This window comes from Sus scrofa, chromosome 15 (genome assembly GCF_054392235.1).
Source record: "Sus scrofa isolate SSC_HxYL_T2T_F1_AM1 chromosome 15, Sscrofa_HxYL_maternal_Yorkshire_Landrace_v2.0, whole genome shotgun sequence".
NCBI lineage: Eukaryota > Metazoa > Chordata > Mammalia > Artiodactyla > Suidae > Sus > Sus scrofa.
The window spans coordinates 102,850,327-102,872,677 of record NC_139397.1 but is presented as its reverse complement, the minus strand read 5'-3'; the positions used below and the strand labels follow the sequence as shown (position 1 = coordinate 102,872,677).

The 22,351-nt window shown below is 35.9% G+C and overlaps 1 protein-coding gene and 1 long non-coding RNA gene across 5 annotated transcripts in view; both read left to right on the top strand.

The window, feature by feature from the left end:
• NCKAP1 (NCK associated protein 1) overlaps positions 1 to 22,351 on the top strand; it is a 101,084-nt gene that overhangs the window by 10,114 nt on the left and 68,619 nt on the right. For 2 of the 4 annotated variants that reach the window (XM_021075812.2, XM_003359582.5), the window contains exons 2-3: positions 4,063 to 4,080; positions 5,123 to 5,233. In XM_021075812.2, the coding sequence (XP_020931471.1) occupies positions 4,063 to 4,080; positions 5,123 to 5,233 (129 nt within the window). The remainder of the gene's footprint in view (positions 1 to 4,062; positions 4,081 to 5,122; positions 5,234 to 22,351) is intronic. The other 2 variants (XM_021075813.2, XM_003359581.5) reach the window with 1 other exon arrangement.
• On the top strand, positions 10,710 to 15,925 carry LOC146396030 (uncharacterized). Its single transcript, XR_014829892.1, has 2 exons — positions 10,710 to 12,802; positions 13,268 to 15,925. It is a non-coding gene; the product is annotated as an uncharacterized LOC146396030 (long non-coding RNA).

The window sequence follows — 22,351 nt, the reverse complement described above, 5'->3', positions numbered from 1 at the left end:
TCCTATCAAGCTTCTTAATCCAAACTGTAGCAGTGGGTTACTTTTTTTTTTCCCCCCCACCTTTTTTTTTTCCCCACCTACCCAAACTCAGGGGGAAGTTGAAAGCAGATTGGTTGGCCAAAAATAGGTGATACACATAAGGAAAAAAAACATGGAAAATTAACTGGTAATACTAGAATTTGAGGCTTGTTTTCATCTTGATAGATTTTCCAGTACATATTGGAAAATGTCACATTGTATTTCATTGTTTTTAAAATTAGAAAATAATTATAAGCAAGTTGCACTTATGGTCCATGATCTTAGGTGATGTCCATTTTATTTTCCAGGCATTAATAATCAATTTGTTGAAGGTTCAAGGGAGAATCTTAGTCCCTTTATGCTTTCAGTTTTGCAAAACCTGCTTTAAAACAAGTTGATTATTCCTTGTTTATTGAGTAAAAATTAAATTCCCCTTTCTAGAATAAATTGGTCACATTTTGTATTTTTCTCCTCTTACCTGACATGATTCAGATGAGGCTGGTTTCTTTCCTGTACTCACAAACAGCATTCTCACTCCGATCCCTGAAATTGTGTTCATTTGTTTTTTTAATTCAGTTATTGTGTTGAAGAAAAAAACTTTTTTTTCCTATAGTATTTTGGCAAAGGAATGTGTTTTATTGATGAGCTAGACCAGAAATTAAAAAATAAAACTAATCAAACTGATCACCTTTTTCTTTGGTAGTGATTACACCAATAAAATTTTGAGCAGGACCTATTGTGGCTCAGCAGTAATGAACCTGAGATCCATGAGGACACAGGTTCAGTCCTTGGCCTGGCTCAGTGGGTTAAGGATCTGGCGTTGCCGTGAGCTGTGGTGTAGGTCACAGATGTGGCTGGGATCCAGCATTGCTGTGGGTGTGGCATAGGCGTCTGTAGCTCCAATTCAGCCCCTAGCCTGGAAACTTCCATATGTCATAGGTTCAGGCCTGAAAAGAAAAAAGAAAAAAAAAAAAAACAACAAAAAAAAACCAGTTTGAGCAGCTGAGGTATTAAAAGAATACAGCAGACTTTGATACATTTTTGAGAGCATATATATATATATATATAAAGTTTTAATGGCCACACCTATGGCATATGGACCAGACATTGAATTCAGACTGCATTAAAGGACAACCCATATCCTTTAACTCACTCTGCTGGGCTATGGAGTGAACCTGCACCTCTTTAGTGACCTGAGCAGCTGCAGTTGGATTCTTAACCCACTGCACCACAGCAGGAACTCCTAGAGTGGTACTTTTTAAAAATAATTCTGTGGTTAAGATATAGTTTCCTTTTTGTCTGGTGAAATAGCCCCTTTAGCTAATTATGCAAAAAAACCTTTTTTTGTAGGGCTGTGATATTCAGGGGCATAGACACAATTTGCCCTCTTTCTTTTTTGGGGGGAGGTGTGGGGGTGGCCAGGTTAGTAATACTCAAGATTTTTATTTAATTGAATTGGTAATTTGTTAAACCTTTTGATTCAGTCATTGTAGTAAGCCTTTCTGAAGTGTATTAGTCTAAAATGTATTGATAACTAAATATAGTAGTATGTATATTTTCTTAATTGTAATACTTCAAAGGATGATACTTTTGAGAGTAAAGGATTAATTTTGTGTAATATTGTTATAGGAGTAGACCAAGATAGGGTTTTAGGTGTACCAATTGGCAGGCTGTGCTCTTAAAGTATAAGTTGGTATGATTTCTTGGTCCTCAGTGTCATCAAAATGTTTAAGTTAGAGTAGGGAGGTGGTATGAAGATTAATCTTTTATATATTGAGACATTTGGTTAGTTGGAATTTTGCTCCGTTTCGTCAGTATAGTAGGACCTCCTTCTTCACTGAATTATTATTATTACTATTTTTTTTATGGCCACACCCACAGCATTTGGAAGTTCCTGGGCCAGGGATCAAATCCAAGCTGCAGCTATGACGTAGGCTACAGGTGCGGCAGTGCTGAATCCCACTCTGCCAGATTAAGGATCCAGCCCACAACTCTGCAGTAACACAAGCCACAACAGTCGATTCATAACCCACTGCATGGCAGTGGGAACTCTTTAACTGAATTATTAAGTATGACTCTTTACCTACATTCTAGCTTTTAGTCAAGATTTGTTTTTTTCTTGCATTTTTTTCTTTTTTGCCTGAACATTTGCAAGTGTCTTTCTTGGTATTAAGTAAATAAGTGAAGTAGGTTGATTTTATTGGCTTCTTAAAAAAATTCTGCTGGTGTGTACACACACAGACACTCAGGTAATGGGCTTAAAAACTTTTTAGGGTAGATTGTAATTATTATCACCTATTTAACAGGTAAAGAAACTGCGGCACAGAAATTTGCTTATGGTTACAGTAAGGAAGAGATGAAGCCAGAATTTGAACGTGGACAACCTGTCTTAGAACTAATGTTCTTAACTACTAGGCCAATCTTTTTCTATAAGTAAAACAAATTTGTTACATTTAGATTTGGGATAAGTGAAAGAAATATGACATTGGGAGAAGGAATTATAGTCATTGCTGGTTCTGTATAGTATGATAAAGATTCCTCTGTGATTACTATTCATATGAGACTTTGTTTAGGTAATTATATCTATTGTTAACAAAAGTAAACATTTTTAGAGCGCTATAAGCCAGTCCTTTTGCTAAATACCGTACATGGTTTATCTATCTCTCTTCTAATCCTCATAATGACTCTATGAGGTAAGTACTAATTTCCCCATTTACACATGAAGAAACTGAAACTAGTAGATGTTATGTAATATATTCAAGGTTCCACAGATAGTAAGTGATGAAGACTGAAATTTAGTCAGTCTTATTCCAGAGTCTTGTTCTTAATCTTTACGGCATACTGTCTCCCATTGTAATTTGTTTAGACATGGGTCACTGAGTAGCATGGGAAAAGGTAAATCAATCCCAAGGAAAGACTTATAACTATTTATTTTTCCTCTGAAATGAAATTCCATTCTTCATGTTTTCAGTATAATAAGGAAGAGCTGTTCATATATAGATATCTTTAGTTAAGTTCTTACACAAAATTTGTGATCATTGGAAATGAGTATGGTAGTCTACCATTGTCATTTGATAGTCACTAATATTGTTAGAATGAATACCTGAATTTTTAAATAGAGTATGAAAGATCATACATTTTAAAATATAATTTGGAATCACCTTAGGATTCTGCATTATCTCAGGCATGTGTTTGAAACTTGATTTTCATTTTATCATTGATAGAAGGCAATGCTATTATGTAACTATTTCTTGGGACAAATTCTTAGTTATGTGGCTCTTAGTTATTCTTATTTTATACTATATTTTGGGAGAAGTGGATTAATTAGAAGGCAGATTTATGAGAAATAATACCTTAAGCAAATGATAGTCTACTCTGAGGAAAAGTGGATATACTTTAATATTTATCATGTTGAAATGGAATTTACCTAGTAGCCTGTGTCAATCTGGTTAAGGATTATAAAATTATAAATTTCTTATAGTTAACTTTGTTTTATCTAATTATATTTGAGAATTAAAATAATTCTTGCTGCATTCCTGTTTCCATTTGGAAAATATAGGAATGTTTGCATTGATTTTTATACCTTGGCTCTTTAAGGAGTTAGTTGATACTTGAAAAATAGTTTCAATTTGAGCTGAAGTGCAAGTCATCCAATAACGATTTATTTTTATTCTTGGGCTACCGTTTCTTTTTAAGGTATGTAAAATTTCACTGATGGTTTTGCTCCTGTTTTTATAGTTGCATGTAGTCTTCGTTTTTCCTGCTAGTGTTATTTTGATTTAGAAAGAGCACCAAGAAACTGACGTGGTTGTACACCTACACAGTAGTATTTAAATATATATGAATAATATAAACTCTATAAATCTACTGTATACTAAACCTTGCTATTTAGAATACCTTTAAAATTGTAGCACCATATAGTTCTCATCTTGTTTTGTTACTCATAGTCTGCAGTGCATAAGTTCTCTACTGAAACGTATGTCATAGTTTGACAATCATTGTTTACAAGTAATTTTCTCTCTTTTTATTACAATGCTTCCCCAGCAAGGACAAGTTTGGAAGGTTTGCAAAGCTTTTCACCTTCCCTCTGCCCGCTTGCCCGCTTTCAGATCAGTTTCATGTTTCATAACTTCTCTTTCTGCAATCCACAACATAGCCATAGTAAACAATGAAAAAACATTAAATTACAATAATGTATTTCATCACACATAATAGAGAACTTTTCAAATGGACGCATCTCTTTAAAGTGCATTAAAAAGTTAAGTAGGAAGGTTATAATTTTAGTAGTTCTCTACAAAATCACATCACTAGAAAGCAGCTAATTAAATATAACAATGAGTCTAATAGTATTGATTATATTCTGTATTGCTAATAGTTCAGATAAAAAGTTTCTAATAGTAATACCTTACATTTGTACAATGCTTTACAGTTTACTACAGAGACTGCTCTACTGCTGACATGGTCAAAATGTAAACATTTCCATTTGTTCTGTGCTTATGAGGTATAGAATAGATGTAGATTTCATTGTTCGAAGTGCTGCTGGTATGATGGAAAACAGTTGTAACTCAGGTGTTTGGAGGAACAAGTAACACACCTTAGTTCTACAAAGGCAATTTTAGCAGCTTCCTTGAACTAGGGCTCTTGTTTTAAAATGTTTAATGTGAATAAGGAAAACATTTTGGAAAAGACATTTAAACATAAGCTTTTATTATATAACACATACAAAGAAACATTTCCAGTACTCTACTGAATATTTAATTTTGTAATATTTTATTAGCTTCAGATGAATACAATCCTACCTCAAACCAAGAGTTTTCTTTTTCTTTTTCTTTTTTTTTTTAGGTTTGAGCTTTTTCCTTCACTGCTGTTCTGCGCTAACTGCTTTGAAACTTTCCATGCATTTTTTTTTCAGTAGAAGAACATCTCTGTACTGTCTCCCATTGCATATTTCAGCTGTGACAATCCCTGCACTTTGCCTATTCATTTTATCACCTGCTCACCAAAAACAAATATCTCTAATTTCTAATTACAGATTTGATGTTATTTCTTGGTTTTAGAAGAAGGATGCATTTCACTTTTTTTTTTTTGTTACTATTTTTTATAGGCTTGTGGAGACCCCAAGGCAAAACCATCCTACCTTATTGACAAAAACCTGGAATCTGCTGTGAAATTCATAGTCAGGAAATTCCCTGCTGTAGAAACCCGCAACAACAATGTAAGTCATTTAAATTTTTGTATTACTTGATTCTAGCCATCTGTAGTGAAAGTAATGGGTGGTAAACTGCTTGATGTTGCCCTTATTTATCTAGTTCTTTGTATTTTGCTCTGCAAATTGCATATGTTGATGAAGGGTAAGGGCTTTTAGAGATTATATTCTTATCTCTGAAACTGGAAAAAAAAAGACTGAGCTACCTTGACATTTTATTATAGAAAACATAGGATCTTAATTTCTTATATACACTTATTCCCTTTCAAGTTGCAACAAAGAATAAGGTAATGTATATGTATATATTCTAAGTATTTGCATGACTAATTGGGGAGTTTTTTCTTATTGTTATAAACTTTGACTTGAAGTTAGAAAATGTCTTGTGGAGCTAATGTTGCTTTTAGTAATTACGTATGTTCAGCTTTAAAATATATTTATTTCTCCAGTTTTTTTTTTTAATGGAGAAAAATGTTTTTAAAAATTAAATAATATAACAAGGTGATGGTATTAGGATCTTTTTTATCCCATATTACTTTTCTCAGATGGGACAGTTTTGCATAGTACTACCTTGAAATACAGTCATATTTAGAGTTTTCCTGATATGTTTACATTTTTTAAAATTCTTTATAATAACTGCTGTGAATAACTAATTTTAGGAAATTAGGGTTAATTTTCACCTTACCATGGCCTTTTCATGTAAATTATGTTGACTTGGAATATTTCTGAATGTCTTTTCTTTTTCCTTTATTTTTTTCTTTGATGGTCTTATGTTATAATCCTTGCTGGGTTTTTTTGGCCATGCCCAGGGCAGGTGGAAGTTTCCAGGCCAGGGATTGAACCTGCACCATAGCAGCAACCTGAGCCACTGTAGTGACAACTGCTAGATACCTAACCCATTGTTGCATAAGAGAACTCCTGCTATGTCTTTTTCCTAATGTACAAACTTGGTCTATATGTAAGAAATTTCCTCTTATATATGATCTCCTTGATTTTAAGAAGCTCTGCTTAAAAAATATTTTGTCATCTTTTGGTTTCCTCAGATCATGTGTGTGGATAGAAGATTTGTATTTAGTCTGTTGATACAACTTTCACTTTAAGTTTTTTTTTTTTTTAATGTGGAGGGAAAATACCAGCCAATGAATAGAATAAGTCTGATAAGTGGTTTTTTTTTTTTTTTTGTCTTTTTGCCTTTTCTTGAACCGCTCCTGCGGCATATGGGGATTCCCAGGCTAGGGGTCTAATCGGAGCTGTAGCCGCCGGCCTGCACCAGAGCCACAGCAACGCAGGATCCGAGCCACATCTGCGACCTACACCACAGCTCACAGCAACACCAGATCCTTAACCCACTGAGCAAGGCCAGGGATCTAACTTGCAGCCTCATGGTTCCTAGCCAGATTCGTTAACCACTGAGCCACGACAGGAACTCCTGATAAAGTGTTTTTGAAAGAATTAATTTTTAAAAGTTTTATGTTTTTTGGGGAGTATAGGTTAATAGAGAGCTTTTTTGTTTCAAAGAAGATTGTTTTATAATTGGTGTATTAAGGTGTCACAGTTAGTTCCTGATTACAGATGGGTGATTAAAAGCACACATCTTAAGAACCCTATTATTTGTGTGGAGAACTCTTTTTTATTTTTATTTTATTTTATTTTTTGGCTTTTTAGGGCCGCAGGTACAGCACATGGAATTTCCCAGGCTAGGGGTTGAATTGGAGCTACAGCTGCCCTCTTATGCCATGGCCATGCAGGATCCGAGCTGTGTCTGCAACCTATACCACAGCTCACAGCAACACCAGATCCCCAACCTATTGCGCAAGGCCAGGTATCAAACCTGCATTCTCATGGATACTAGTCAGATTCATTTCTGCTGCGCCACAATGGGAACTTCAGGAGAACTCCTTTTTTTTTGTTATTGACATTAATTAGTTAACTCACCTAAGAGATTATATATTCACTCTAAAAGAGATAAGAAAATCTTACATTTAACTTCATATTCTTCTCTTTCTCATGGCTTATGAAATCTCTGATATAAGCTCTCCCAAGAATCTTCTAAGTTTAATTTGTATATATATAATGTATGTAATATATATATGTATACGTGTGTGTGTATATATAAATTTCTGTGTGAGAATAAGAATAATTCCTGGATATGATGTCTTCTCTTAGAAAAAATTAGCAAGATCTGTTAAATATATATTCACTGTTTCATAATAGTAAAATTTTTTTGTTAAAGAATAAATTGAGGGAGTTTCCATTGTGGCTCAATGAGTTAAGAATACTACTACTATACATGAGGATGCAGATTCAATCCCTGGCCTCGCTCAGTGGGTTAAGGATCTGCCATTATTCTGGCAGTGGCATAAGCCACTGGCTGCAGCTCCGATTTGACCCCTCGTCTGGGAACTTCCATATGCTGTGGGTGTGGCCTTAAAAGAATAAATTGAAGATTTTTGTACTTGATTTGCTGAGCTAACTGTTTGCAATAATGGTGTTGGTTTTTTTAAAAATAGTTTTACTTAACATTTTCAACTTTATTGATACATGATTCACAAAGCATACAGTTTACTCATTTAAAGTGTATAATTCGGTGCTTTTTAGTATAGCCATAGAGTTGTACATCTAATACCACAATCAATTTTAGAACATTTTTATCATCCCCCCCAAAAAAACCCCAGGCCCATTAGCAGTCACTTATGCCACCCTGCTCTCCCCAACCCTAGGCAAACATGAATCTGCTTTCTGTATGTATGCTTATCTTGGAGATTTTATATAAATAGAGTCAAATTACATGTCTTTTTGAATGTCTTCTTTTTTTTCTTTTTTTTTGTGGCTGCTTCTGTGGTTGTGGAAGTTCCTGGGCTAGAGGTTGAATCAGAGCTGCACCTGCAGGCCTGTGCCGCAGCCATGGCAGCTTCAGGTCCTAGCCACATCTGCAGCCTATGCTACAGCTGTGGCAATGCAGAATCCTTAACTCACTGAGCGAGAACAGGGATCGGACCCGCATCCTCACGGACACTATGTCGGGTTCTTAACTCACTGAGCTGCAATGGGAACTCCTTGACTGGCTTCTTTTATAATGTTTTCAAGGTTTATCCAAGTTGTAGCATGTATCAGTGCTTCATTTCTTTTTATTGTCAATTTTCCATCATGTATATGTCACGTTTTATTTATTCATTTAACAGTTGATGGATACTTGAGTTGTTTCTACTTTTTTGACTCTTAGTAATGAGTAATGAGTAATGCTGCTATCAGTATTTGTATAAAAGTAATGTGGACATATTTGTTTATTTCTCTTGTTTATATCTCCACACACACACATACACACCTAGGAATAAAATTGATGGGTCATCATAATTCTATAATTCTATAAAATCAGCTGTGCAACTGTTGTTGAATGTTAGGGCTACTCGTAGAATTTACTTGAGTTGTTTTGTTTGCAAAGTCTGAGTTTTGTTATATGACCTTTACAACTATTTTATGTACTGCTATTCTTTGTTTTTAACCTGCTCAAGTACTCTGTAATGAGTATTTGTGAAGTTTTCTTATGCTAGTTTTTTTTTTTTTTTTGCTCTTTAGGGCCACACCAACAGCATATGGAGGTTCCCAGGCTAGGGGTCAAATTGGAACTATAGCTACCAGCCTACACTACAGCCACAGCAACACAGGATCCAAGCTGAGTCTGTGACCTACACTACCAACACCATATCCTTAACCCACTGAGTGAGGCCAGGGATCAACCTGCGTCCTCATGGTTCCCAGTCAGATTCATTTCCACTGCGCCACAACGGGAACTCCCTGTTATCTTAGTTTTGATTTAGGCCTGCTACTATCCTCATGCAAACTTCCTGGCCACTTTGGGTCAGGAAATGAGAAATGAGTTTAGTTTTACTGTTATTTTTTAATTATAGAGAAATTGTTAATAAGAGTTTAAGGACAGGCAACGACAGTAGCATCTAGGGTTTATAGGAGCTGGCAGACTTCTGACTACTTAAGTACACTGAAAAAATGGTATTGATATTACAGTTTATTTCTTTCTTATATTACCTGGCCTTTGGGCCATTGTATAAATATGTGCTAGAGAGCATGCTTCCTTAATTTCAAGGTTCAGGGAGAATTATTGCTTAGTGCTACTTCTGTGTTGATTTATGGCATACACCTACCACTTGTCCCCAGTTTCAGAAAAGACAGTCACAAAAAGATTGTTTGCTGAAAAATTCAGCAACATTTGTCTTCAAATTTTTAAAATAGATCCTTATAAAAAGACCAGTCTTATTCTGCAGCCAAAAAATAGTTGATTTTTGATTTTTTTGGTAAATGCTCCTGCTCCCATACTTTTATATCCAGTAAAAGCTGGGAGTACATAGTTATCTGGTATACAGCAAAAGAGGGTGCTGCCAGCTAAAAGCAGGATTGGTTCCTTGCATGACTTCAACAGTAATGATGTTGGTCTCGGTTGAGGCACTTTTACTGTCATCCTTAGGACTCTTCGTGACCACTTATTAACTTTCCCCCCAATTCTGGACTCAGGGAAAGTCTGTACCAAGGAATTCCGCCACCCCCACCCCCACCCCCATCCGTAGGTCATGATGTTGAACTAAATGCCCTAAGTGCTTCAGTGAAGGTCAGTTAAGTAAAATTCAAAAGAATGAAGGGCATCTAGTTTTATAATTATGGCAGCCACTTATTGAGTGTCTAATAGTGCCAGGCTCTGTGTTTTAATTGAATTTGCAGATTTTTCTTATTTAATTTAAATTAAGGAGCGGGAAGTTCTCATCATGGCTCAGTGATTACAAACCCGACTAGTATCCATGAGGATGTGGGTTTTATCTCTGGCCTCACTCAGTGGGTTAAGGATTTGCTGTTACCGTGAGCTGTGGTGTAGGTTGCAGGTATGGCTCGGATCCCTCTTTGCTGTGGCTGTGGTGTAGGCCGGTGGCTACAGCTCCAATTCAATGCTTAGGTTGGGAACTTACATAAGCTGAGGGTGTGGCCTTTTAAAAAAAAAAAAAAAGATTAAGGAAAGCATTTCTGAGCTGAAAGATCTGATTTGTCTATTAACATGATCCATTATTTTGAAAGTTTAGCCTTTAAATGGATTTATGATTTATTTCCCATAGTGTTCTTATGAGCATTTCGTTTCCCTGGATGAAGAAAATAGTAGAAACTCCTTATTTTATTAACAAGTAAAAATGGGTTTGCCCAAGATAATCTAAAAGCTGATTTCAGGTGTATATTAAAAGTTTTCCAGAGTTCCCGTTGTGGCGCAGCGGAAATGAATCCGACTAGGAACCATGAGGTTACGGGTTTGATCTCTGGCCTGGCTCAGTGGGTTAAGGATCCAGCGTTGCTGAGAGCTGTGGTGTAGGTTGCAGATGTGGCTCGGATCTGGCGTTGCTGTGGCTCCGGTGTAGGCCAGTAGCTGTACCTCCAGTTAGACCCCCAGCCTGGGAACCTCCGTGTGCCACAGGTGCCCTAAAAAAGGACAAAAGACCAAAAAAAAAAAGTTTTCCTAAGAAATTTTTTTCCTAAAATAATTAATTTCCCTCCTTTTCTCCCTGTGTTGTATGACATCTAAAAGCTGGTTTGTATTTTTTAAAACAGTAAAAATATCTAACAAAAAAATATCATTATGGGATTTTCCTGTTTATTGTACATTTTAGTGTAAAATTTTGGCTTTGATTCCCAAATTCAGAGAAAAATGATCTAAATTACTGTCCTCTCTATGTTAAACTAGATCTTAAAATCCCAGAGCATTAAGACATTGTTAGGGAGTAGAGTGGCACAATAGTAATAAAGAGATTCCAAAGTTAGTTGCAGGCCTTTATTGAAATAATTTGAAGTTAAGCTTTCAAACTTAGAGGAATATTTTGTGTTATAGATATTACTTCTTTCAGGGAGCACAGTATTATAGGATACTACATAATAAGTTATGTGTTTATTTAAGTAGCTTACAAGGTCACTCAAAGCAAGAGAAAATGAAGTAACTATAAAAAGTGTCGTAATTGACAGTGAAGTTTGTTTAGAGACGCAGCATTAGAGTCTGTTTTTAGGCACTATTTTATTCCTAGTGCTTGGCACATTAGAGTCACTAAAATGTTTGATGAGTGAATGAACCTAATTGGTATGCTTTAACTTAGCTAATTTTCATTTATTCAAACATTCTCTTAGATTTATGTCAGGATCCAAATTTATCAACACTTTTAAAGAACTTCATTATGTCATTACCCCCCTCCCGCCCCCCGCCTAGTATTTTAGGTTTTTTAGTAGAGCTGTACAAATACATCTCATTACTGAAAGTAACCTGAAAAAAAAGAGCGAGAGTCCCAGGTTTTTAAAAACTTAAATAAATGTGTTCTGGGCTAGGGTAGCGGTATTGGGGATGGGGACGGGAAGTCTCTTGACACGTGTACTGTGGTTTAGTTAAGAGGTAGAAGGAAGGGTTAAGGAAATTTAACTCACTCCTATTTAGTCTCTAAACAGGCATTCCTTGTTTTGTCATGGCTTCCAACATGATGGTAGTATACCGGTTGAGAGGGTGGATAGTACACTAGAATTTGTTATGGTCTTTCTACTTATTAGCTGAATAATTTTGGACAAATCATTTAACATCTTAAGGTTTCTTTATTCTTTTCTCTAAAATGGTGATAGTACCAGTCTCAAGATATTTATTTTTCTTTTTTAAATGATTTTTATTTTTCCATTATAATTGATTTATAGTGTTCTGTCAGTTTTCTACTGTACAGCAAAGTGATCCAGTCACACATACATATATACATTCTTTTTCTCACATTATCTTCCATCATGCTCCATCATAAGTCCCTAAAGTTCCCAGGGCTATACAGCAGGATTTCATGGTCAAGAAGCGGTTTAATGTCTCCTTAAAGCACTTAGCAAATTTGTGAAACAGATTGCCTTTGAAAATGGAAGCTTGTATATACGTATGAGAACATTTTTCTTCCATGCTTCAAGTGACTACTACATTATCTAGTAATATACTATCTATAGCTACCCTTTGGACAGCTCCACAAGCTAAATAGCAAACTTCGTATCCAGTGTTGAACACATGATTATCCTTCATTTTATTTCTCTTCTGTGTTCTCTGCTTTGAGCGATTACCATTCACTTGAACCTTTGGAAACACATTTAACTTTTATAAAACATCATACTGGTCATTAAGGGCTTGTCAGTTTTAATATTATCTGTGATTTTTTAAATTACTCAATGAATTTATTACATTTATAGTTGTACAGTGATCATCACAATCCAGTTTTTTAGGATTTATTATCTGTGATGTTTTTTGAATGTAGCCTTTCAGACCTGTGTCTCCTGCTGGGACAAATGTGACCATAATCCAAACACTGCTTTTCATGTCTCCCCACCTCTGCCCAGCCTCCACTAGGGGAAACAGAACAAAGCAAAAGTAATGTTTGGGGTGCTTTGTGTCTCTGTTTTCCTAGACCATGCACCCATCTTTTAATCTCTTTTGACTAGGCCAGCAAATAATACTTTGATTTTTATGATTTTTATTCATTTTTATTTTTTATTGTTTGCTTTTTAGGGCCACACCTGTGGCATATGGAAGTTCCCGGGCTAGGGGTTGAATCAGAGCTGCAACTGATGGTCTACACCACAGCCACTGCAGTGCAGGATCCCAGCCACATCTGCCACCTGGACCACAACTCACAGCCACACCAGATACTTAACCCACTGAGCAAGGCCAGGGATCGAACCCGGATCCTCATGGATACTAGTTAAGTTCATAAATTGCTGAGCTATGACGGGAACTCTCAGATTTTTATGATTTTTAAAGAATCATTTTGTAGTAAAATAATGTAGAGGAGTTTTGATGATGCACTTTTGTGAGGAAATTGTGTGTGTGTGTGTGTGTGTCTGTGTGTGTTCTAAATGAGAAATTAAAGAAATATTTGGTTTTGATTAAACTTTGCCAAAATTCAAAGAATTTTTTTTTTTTTTTTTTTTTTTTTGTCTTTTTGTCTTTTGTTGTTGTTGTTGCTATTTCTTGGGCCGCTCCTGCAGCATATGGAGGTTCCCAGGCTAGGGGTTGAATCGGAGCATATGGAGGTTCCCAGGCTAGGAGATGAATCGGAGCTGTAGCCACCGGCCTACGCCAGAGCCACAGCAACGCGGGATCCGAGCCGCGTCTGCAACCTACACCACAGCTCACGGCAACGCCGGATCGTTAACCCACTGAGCAAGGGCAGGGACCGAACCCGCAACCTCATGGTTCCTAGTCGGATTCGTTAACCACTGCGCCACGACGGGAACTCCCAAAATTCAAAGAATTTTAATGCAGTGAGAACTTGTGTCTTTTTTTATAAAAGTATCATTAACATTCAGTTTTTCTTCCACATGTAATCTTTAATTGTAGCTTGAATAAAGAAAATAAATAAAAGAATGAACCCTTCATTAGAAGATATAAGTAAACCTTGCTTTGATGTATTTGAAAAGTATTTGAAATAGTCAAGTGCTGGCAGGGAATTGCATCAGCAAATTTAAATTTTCTTTTATTTTTAATTTTTACCAAAATAAACTGAATACATGATAATGAGCCAAATAGTCTTGTAGTGGAGAGGGGGAAGGGCCCTCCCAGAACAAAGGAAAGGAAACTTGCAACATCAACACCTGTGTGCACATGCACAGTTCTGTAACAGTGTAACATAACCTGAACCCATGGGTGTAAGCATATCCATAACTGTCCACCCAGAAGTTTCAGAATGTATGTTACCTTATAAGGGGTGACAAAGGGACTTAGATGTAACAACAACAGTAACAGACCTAATGGGGGTATATATAAGGTGACACCCCACTGCAGTCAGGGCTCAGCCTTTGAATATGAATCCCCTGAGAAAGTGCCAGCACGAATAAACGCTCCTTCCTGCAAAAAGGCCTCAGTGTCCTCTCTCCCTGTACGTAAGTCTAGAAGAATTTAGAATGAAAAATTAGTGTATCTGACCCTATCCCACTCTTTCCCACCCTAGTCATATTTCTCAAGGGAACTTCTGCTTTTGGTATATCTAGAGGGTACTTTCAGAACTATAAGGAATATGCTTATGCTATTATATATTCATTTGCAAACTTTAGACAAGATCTGTTAACTCTTTTCTACAAAATGCAATGATTTAGCTCATTAAGTTTCTTGTCCCTCATTTATCCTCTCCCCTCTTCCTGATGTTTGATAGTTTTTGTTGTTGCTGTTGTTAATATTTTGGGGTCATTGATTACTTCCTTTTTAAACTTTAATAGTATAGCTCTCTATATTCTTACTCTTATCCTTGGTCATTTATAGTTTTATGTTGTCAAAATTGTTAATGCTTTCCTTTAGTTCTGTAGTCATGAAGTGTTCTGAGATTGAATTATATGCTGAGTCTAAAAATTAAAAACTAGTAAATACCTGAATGTTTGGTTTACATTGCTTCTCTCCATTATCACACTGTGGACTTTCTTAGAAGTCCAAATAATATATTTATATTATGTGTATTCATTCGTATTTACCTATATAATATATGTTATTAAAATGAGATGGATTCTCTCTTCCAGAATTGTTTCGCAGTTAAATTTGTTATATAGGTATATTATGACTTTGTTGAATTAGTTATGTGCCTTTATAGAATTTCAGAATTTTGCCAGTCTAACAATCATACCATCTTTCTATAAGCTTTCCTTTTTTTCTGGCGCTCACTCTCCTATAACCCTCTGTCTTCTAACTTCCTTCTGGATAGTTTTTTTTAAGCCTGTTGCATAGCTCTCATCCTGGAATGTAATTCTCTTTATTGTCCCAAGTAGAATGGTTTTCATCTGAGCTTTTGGCAGAGTTTCATAGTTTGGGAATCTCCTGAAATTGTGTACAGAGTTTGTGTATGAATGTATTTATCAGCTTTTGTCATATTCCCAAGAGTGCTTCTGTGAGTCAAAAACATATGTCTTTTAAGATCACATTATTTTGTGAATCTTGTACACTATATGTTCCAATCATGCTAAGTTATCATCATAACCTTTTCAGCTCAAGGATGCTTTTGGTTTTTCTGCAAGTGAGATAGCCAGTGAGCATGTAGTAGGGCTTCATAGTATAGTCCCCAAGGAGATGCATTCCTGCCAGCTGAAATCATTTATCCATTTTCTTCAGATTTCCTGAAGTTATAGTTTGCCTTTAGTGAGAGTTTTTCAGCTATTTTCCAAACAGTTGTTAGCCAGTCCCTTTGGCTGTAATGGTGGTTATGATTTCCTTCATAATAGCAAAGGATATTACCAATACCTAATCACCTATTGATGTTTAGTTTTTGTTTTCTTGATCATTTCTTTGAAGGAGACTTTAGCCACTTTTAAACTGGTACTCTTTGAGTGCCTTTAACATGGTATCTTACTGTTTTTCATGGCCAACTCACTCTTATCTTTTGTCAAATCAAAAGTTATTTGTCAAGATCCAAAATTGAAAACAGCAAAAGAAACTATAAGGGAGTAAATAATGGGTATTGCAAAATGCTTATTTTGTTTTGTTCTTCCTAGCATTCATCTTGGCTAAAAATATTTTAAATATGTACACTAATGGTATTTGACCAAGAATGTGTAGATAGTATACTTTGTTAGTCCTCAATATCTTGTGTAGGATAGAACATAGGAAATGGGGAAATAGATTTAATTGCTTTAATTGCTTTATTTTTTAAGGGAGTATTTTATTTTGGGAAAGAATTTATATACTTTCATGGCACAAATGACCATGTCTTCTCTTGCCTCTGGGCCTTATATTTATGCCATTTTTACTTTTTGGAGCAATCTCTCTCTTCCATATTCTTTTACAAGTCTAACTTCTGCTTGTCTTTCAGCTCTATCCTTAGATGTCACCATTCCAGAGAAGCTTTTTCTGACTCTTTCAGATTAGGTTAAGCGTTGCTTGTGTGTGTTCCCATAGGCCTTTCTACTCATCAGTCATTTGTTTATTTACTGGATGCCTTCTTTTAGCCAAGTCCTGTTCTGGGAGAGGGAATCCAGTAGTAAATAAACAAGTCAAGTTACTAGCCTTGTAGAGCTTATGTTCTGCCAGACAGATGTAGGAAAAAAAAAAAAATACCCAGTAGATATGAATTCCAAAAAAAAAAAAAGAGTGATAGTGGGGAGATACTAATTTACTCTACCTGAGGAAAGCCTTATTGAGGAGGAGGGAGTAGGGCAAATATTTAAAGATAGGAGGGAGTGAGGTGTGCTAGGGGAGTAGGGAGTAGTCTTCTGTGCTGATGGAGCAGCAGTGGCAAAGCCTGAGGTGGGAGCATGCCTGGTTTTTTCAAGGAACTCAAGGTAGGCCAGTATGAGTGGACCAGAGTGGTTGGGGAGGGAGATAGGGAGATCATAGTAGGAGATGAGGACAATCATTGAAGGGATAAATAGATCATACAGGGCTTTCCAAGGCATAGTAAGGACTTTGGCTAATTACTTTGAGTTGAAATGTTATTGGAGAAGAGTAGTAAAAGAATGAAGTGATACATCTATGATCACTCTGGTTACTGGGTTGAGAAAAATGCTGGAGGGGAACAGAGGTAAAAACAGGGAAATTTGCAGTCACAGAGATAGGAGCTGATAGTAGCTTGGAACTAGGGTGGTGGAAGTGAGAAATGTTCAGATTCTGGAATCTTTCGAAGACAAAGCCGATAGTATTTACTTGCTGATGCATTGGGTATGGTGTATATGAGTCAGTGAAAAATTTAAGGCTGAAGGATTTTGGTTGAGCAAATATCAAGATTTATTGGGATGAGGAAGCGAGAGGAGTAGATTTGACTTGGGAATATAGAAGGGATGTTACTCAGTAGCTCAATATTAGATAAATATTAAGCTTGAGAGACCTACTAGAAGTCTGAGTGGAGATGTTGAGTAGCCAATTGTATATATAAGTGTAGTGCTAATGCTAGCATTAAGCCGACAAGTTAAAGAATTATGGAGAGAAGAGGAGTCACTGAGGACAGTGGGAGAGTGAATTGATGGTGGCAACAGTATAAGTTGCTACTCAGTTATGGTTAATGACCATGAATTCACATTGAGATGGAGTCAGCCTAAGTATAGGCTTTCTATTGTGGGTTTTTTCAGGCAGTTATGATAGAGGGAGAGGTGGACAAGGGAGTAATATAATGATGGGCCATTTAATCTTAAGATGGATAAAAAGGGAAGCAGAAGATGAGAGGGTGAATAACAATAAAAAGATAGTAGTGTGAATGGATATGATTTCCCTCTGTGTTCAAAGAATTGATAAATGTAGGGTATTAAGAGGGAATTAGAGATATCAAGTGGGAATTATTCTCCCATTGATGCCACTTCACCTTGTCTCCAAATCTCCCAAGAAGAGCAGATGTCCAAAAAAAAGACACAAAGAAATCAAGATAGCTTAAGCATCAACTTCATCCCTCTTTATAGGCCTGCTGATTGAGGCAATTTAGTTGAGTCACCACTGTCAGTATGTAATCAGTTAATATAATCTCTGTGTTCCCTCTCAGTTTTAGGTCCTCCTTTAATTTTCCCCATGTTGTTTATCATCGTCTCCACCTTTCGAAGCTCTGACCTTTCTTGTTATCATTCTCTTTCTATTGTGTGTGTGTGTGTGTATGTGCATTCATGTGCATGTGTGCATCTGTTTAAACCTCTTTGATGTTATTACCAGTTGGTGAGGGTCTTTGTCTTGAAGGGAATATTAATCATTGTAGGAGTTTCCATCGTGGCTCAGTGGTTAATGAACCCAATTAGCATTCTGAGGACTCGGGTTTGATCCCTGGCCTTGCTCAGTGGGTTAAGGATCCAGTGTTGCCATGAGCTGTGATGTAGGTTGAGGACATGGCTCAGATCCTGCGTTGCTGTGGCTTTGGCGTAGGCCAGCAGCTACAGCTCTTATTCGACCCCTGGCCTGGGAACCTCCATATGCCGTGGGTGTTGCCCTGAAATAGCAAAACAAAAACAAAAACAAAAAAAGAATTAATCATTGTAGTTTTTCATCAATATGTTGAAGTTAGTTGTGGCGTAACCAGATTCTAAAACTAGGTAATTATCTAATAAAAAGTGAGTTACCTGTATATCTGCATATATATTCCTCACTAGACTGTATGCTCATTTAGCACCAGGGTCAGCATTTTATTCATAGTTTTATCTTGAGCTCATCCCACAGTGTCTGACGATATATTAATATCAGGTTGTGATATTTGTTGACTAAATGAATAATATTATATATTATTTTGGTACGTCTCTCTTACCTAGAGCATATCCAATGCCTCTATGAATCACATCTGAGAATTGGGAAAGAAGCAATTCCCCTCCTAGGAATCTTCCCAAGAAAAATGAAAGTACATGTCCACATAAAGATATGTTTAGGAATTCCCGTCGTGGCGCAGTGGTTAACGAATCCGACTAGGAACCATGAGGTTGCAGCTTCGGTCCCTGCCCTTGCTCAGTGGGTTAACGATCCGGCGTTGCCGTGAGCTGTGGTGTAGGTTGCAGACGCGGCTCGGATCCCGCGTTGCTGTGGCTCTGGCATAGGCCGGTGGCTACAGCTCCCATTCAACCCCTAGCCTGGGAACCTCCATATGCCTCGGGAGTGGCCCAAGAAATAGCAACAACAACAACAACAACAAAAAGACAAAAAAATAAAATAATAAAATAAAAATAAAATAAAAAAAAATAAACAATGAAGTATGATTTTCAACAGCTAAACTGAAAAAAAAAAAGATATGTTTATAGCAGCATTGTTTTTAATAGCTTAAAACTGGAAATAATTCAAATGTCCATCAACTGATGAATAAGCTAAACTGATACTTCCATTTAATGGAATACTATTCAGTAATTAAAAGAAGCAAGCTATCAATACATATTACAGTATGATGAACTCCAGAAACATTGGGCTAGATGAAAGAAGCCAGATATAGAAAGCTTATGTATTATATGATTTCATTTTATAGGGAATGTCTAGAAAGAGCAAATTTATTGAGGCAGAAAGAAGATCAGTAGTTATTAGGGCTGGGGGTGAGAATGGGACTAACTGTAAATAGGCAGAAGGGAACTTGGAATAATGGAAATGTTCTAAAACTACATAGGATTGGTAGTTGCACAACTCTCTAAATGTATTAAAATTATTTAATTGTTCATTTAACAGTGGGCAAATTTTATGGTATGTACATTCTACCTCAGTAAAGGTGTAAAAAAACAAATGATTTTGAGCAATCAGAAATGAAGTTTATTTAGAAGTAAGCTTTTTGGTTCTCACTGTGTCCAAGATTGTTGAGTTTACCTGAGTGAAACTAACATGTATATTTTCTAATGCATTGTATGTTAAAAGGTATCAGAAGCAAATGGTAATTGATAGAAAGAGAAATAACTTTTAAGAAGTAAAATGTATAGCTTGGCAAGAACTCTTTAATGTTGGCATGGTACCTTGCACATGTCAGTAGCACCTGAGGCCATCTTGACGTAAATAGCCTAGTATAATTAATTATCTATTACAGTTATGACATCTAATCAGTAAAAAGCCTGACTTCTCTAGACGCAGGTTGTGAAAGCAAGTCAATTACAAATTAGAAAGACTTTTTAAAGAATTATTAAAATTGAGTTTGAAAAGACTAGCTTCAATTACATTTTTATTCATAATGGAAAATGGTACCATTATGTGAGGTAAATTATATTATCGTATTATCATTAATACAGTTCAATATTTTTTTATACCAAGATGTTAGACCTGGTTGACCACATTAAACTGAGACGTGTAATTAGTGCTTTTCTAGTACTAACGATAAAGTTAGTTTCATCAGTTTGCATTAATTTTTGACCAGAAATCTTGAACTTCCAAGATTTTTCTTGATACAAGTTAATATGCTCATGTGGTTAGATAGAAATTGTTTTTATTTCTATCACTGAACTTTATATTAATCTTTGTTCAGTTACCTAGTGCTGCATACCAACCACCCCAAATCTTAGTGGACTTAACAATATATTTCTTATTCCAGAGTTGACTAGGCAGTTCCTCTGTGGTCTCACCAGCCTTCGGTCATAGCTGTGTTCATCTGATGGGTGGCTGAGGCATGGGAACAGCTGGGATAGCAGGATTTTGAACCTCTCTTTCTGTGGGATATGCTATCTCAAGTTTCCTCACACATGGCTTTTTAAGACACTGTTGCAAAAAGAACAAAATAGGAAGCTATAAGGCCTTGTAAGTTAAGAGTATCACTTCTGTTTTCCATTGGTCAAAGCAAGTCACAAGGCCAGCTGAGATTGTAAGGTTGGGAAATAGATGAGAGGAACAGTAAAGTCCTACTGCAAAGAGGCATGGGTATAACCTTTAATTTTTTTTTGCCTTTCTTTTCTCTAAAATACAGAACTCTTCACTTTTCACAATTAATTTAAATGGATGACAGCAATATAAACTTGAAAAAGATCACTTTAATATATAACATGAAGATTTTGAGTTAGAATTCTTAGAAGCATCAGTCTGTGAGACTGATGAAGCTGTAATTAAATACAAGTATTTGCTGAAAAGAAAGTAGCATTAGCTTTGCTTGTCCCTACACTACTTTTGTGTCATTGTATAACAACTTGAATTTTGAAATATTTTGAAGAGGTGTTTTCAACTTTGAAATCTGATTGACCTGGATTAGCATCTTGTCTTTTCTAGTCTGTTTCTGTGTCTGGAAAATGAGGATAAGAATATACCTTGATTGGGAAGATGAAAAAAATTCTAGAGATGGAGGGAGATGATGGTTGCATAACAGTGCAAATGTATTTGTAAGTGTGAACTATATATTTATAAAATATGGCTAAAATGATATGTTTCATGTTATATTTTAGTATAATTTTAAAAATGAACCTTGAAAAGTAGTTGTGAGGATTAAGTTTGGTAATAAATCTTAAATACTCAGTAGTGTTTATTTATTAGGCAAGTGTTAGGATAATTTTTCCCTAAAATTATGCATCTCTGAAATATTGAATGCTAGTAGAATCATTTGTATGTGGTAAAAGGAAAGTCTGGCAAAACTCCATGAAACTTTTTTGAAATGACTAATCTTTGTGTTATTTTCGATTTTTGTATAATCTTTAGAGATTTACTTATATTTGATATATGTCGTCTTTAGATGTTTCTCATTTCTTTTTGCTTTCCTATCTTGTAAGGACATAATGACATATTTTATACAATTTCAGGGATTTAGTCAGGTGATTATTAAATCATCACTCTATGTTAGGATATATAAACTCATTTGAGACATTAATTGATAACCTGATACTACATTCATTTATGATTAGCAGTGCAGTTTAAAAATGAATTCCTTGACTCTTTTATTGAGAAACTTGATCATTTATTTATTCATTTATAGTACATCTACTGTGTGCTAGTATTCTAGACACTAGAGATATAGCATGAAATGATACAAACCTCCTTGCCTCTGTGAAATTTAAGTTCAAGTTGGGATCTTAGACAATAAACAATTAAATGAATATGTACTTTCATTTGGAGATAAGTGGTAGGAAGAAATAGAAAGCAGGATAAGGAGTTAGAGTAATGTTGGGTGAAGAGACTGTTTTATGTAAGTGTTCAATAATGTTTTCTCTGAAGAGAAGTGAAGTGAAGAATTGAGCTATGGGAAGAAATAGGGAAGAGCATCTCAGACATGAGAAAGAGGTTCTGAGGTGGGCCAGCTGTGGTGAATTTATTTGATGAACTCCACATACTTATTCTGTAACAACTACTGAGAGAGGCTGGAGGAGCATTGAAGAGAGATGAACTTGTAGAGACAGACAGGGGTCCTGTTTAGATTTTATTCTGAGGCATTGGAAAGGACTTTGTATTTTATTTTAAATGTGGTAGGAAACTGTTGGAATGGTTTTTTGTTTGTTTATTTTGGCCGTGCCTACAGCATGTAGAAATTCTTAGGCCAGGGAATGAACCTTCCCCATGGTGGCAACCCGAGCGGCTGCAGCAACAATGCCAGATCCTTAACCTGCTGCACCACAAGCGAACTCCCTGAAATTTTTAAAAAACCTTTTATTTTGAAATAATATTAGACTTAAAAACAATACAGAGAGTTCACCTATACTCTTCACCCAGTGTTAACATCTTGTGTAACCTTCCTTGAAATCATCTTTTCAGGGTAGTGT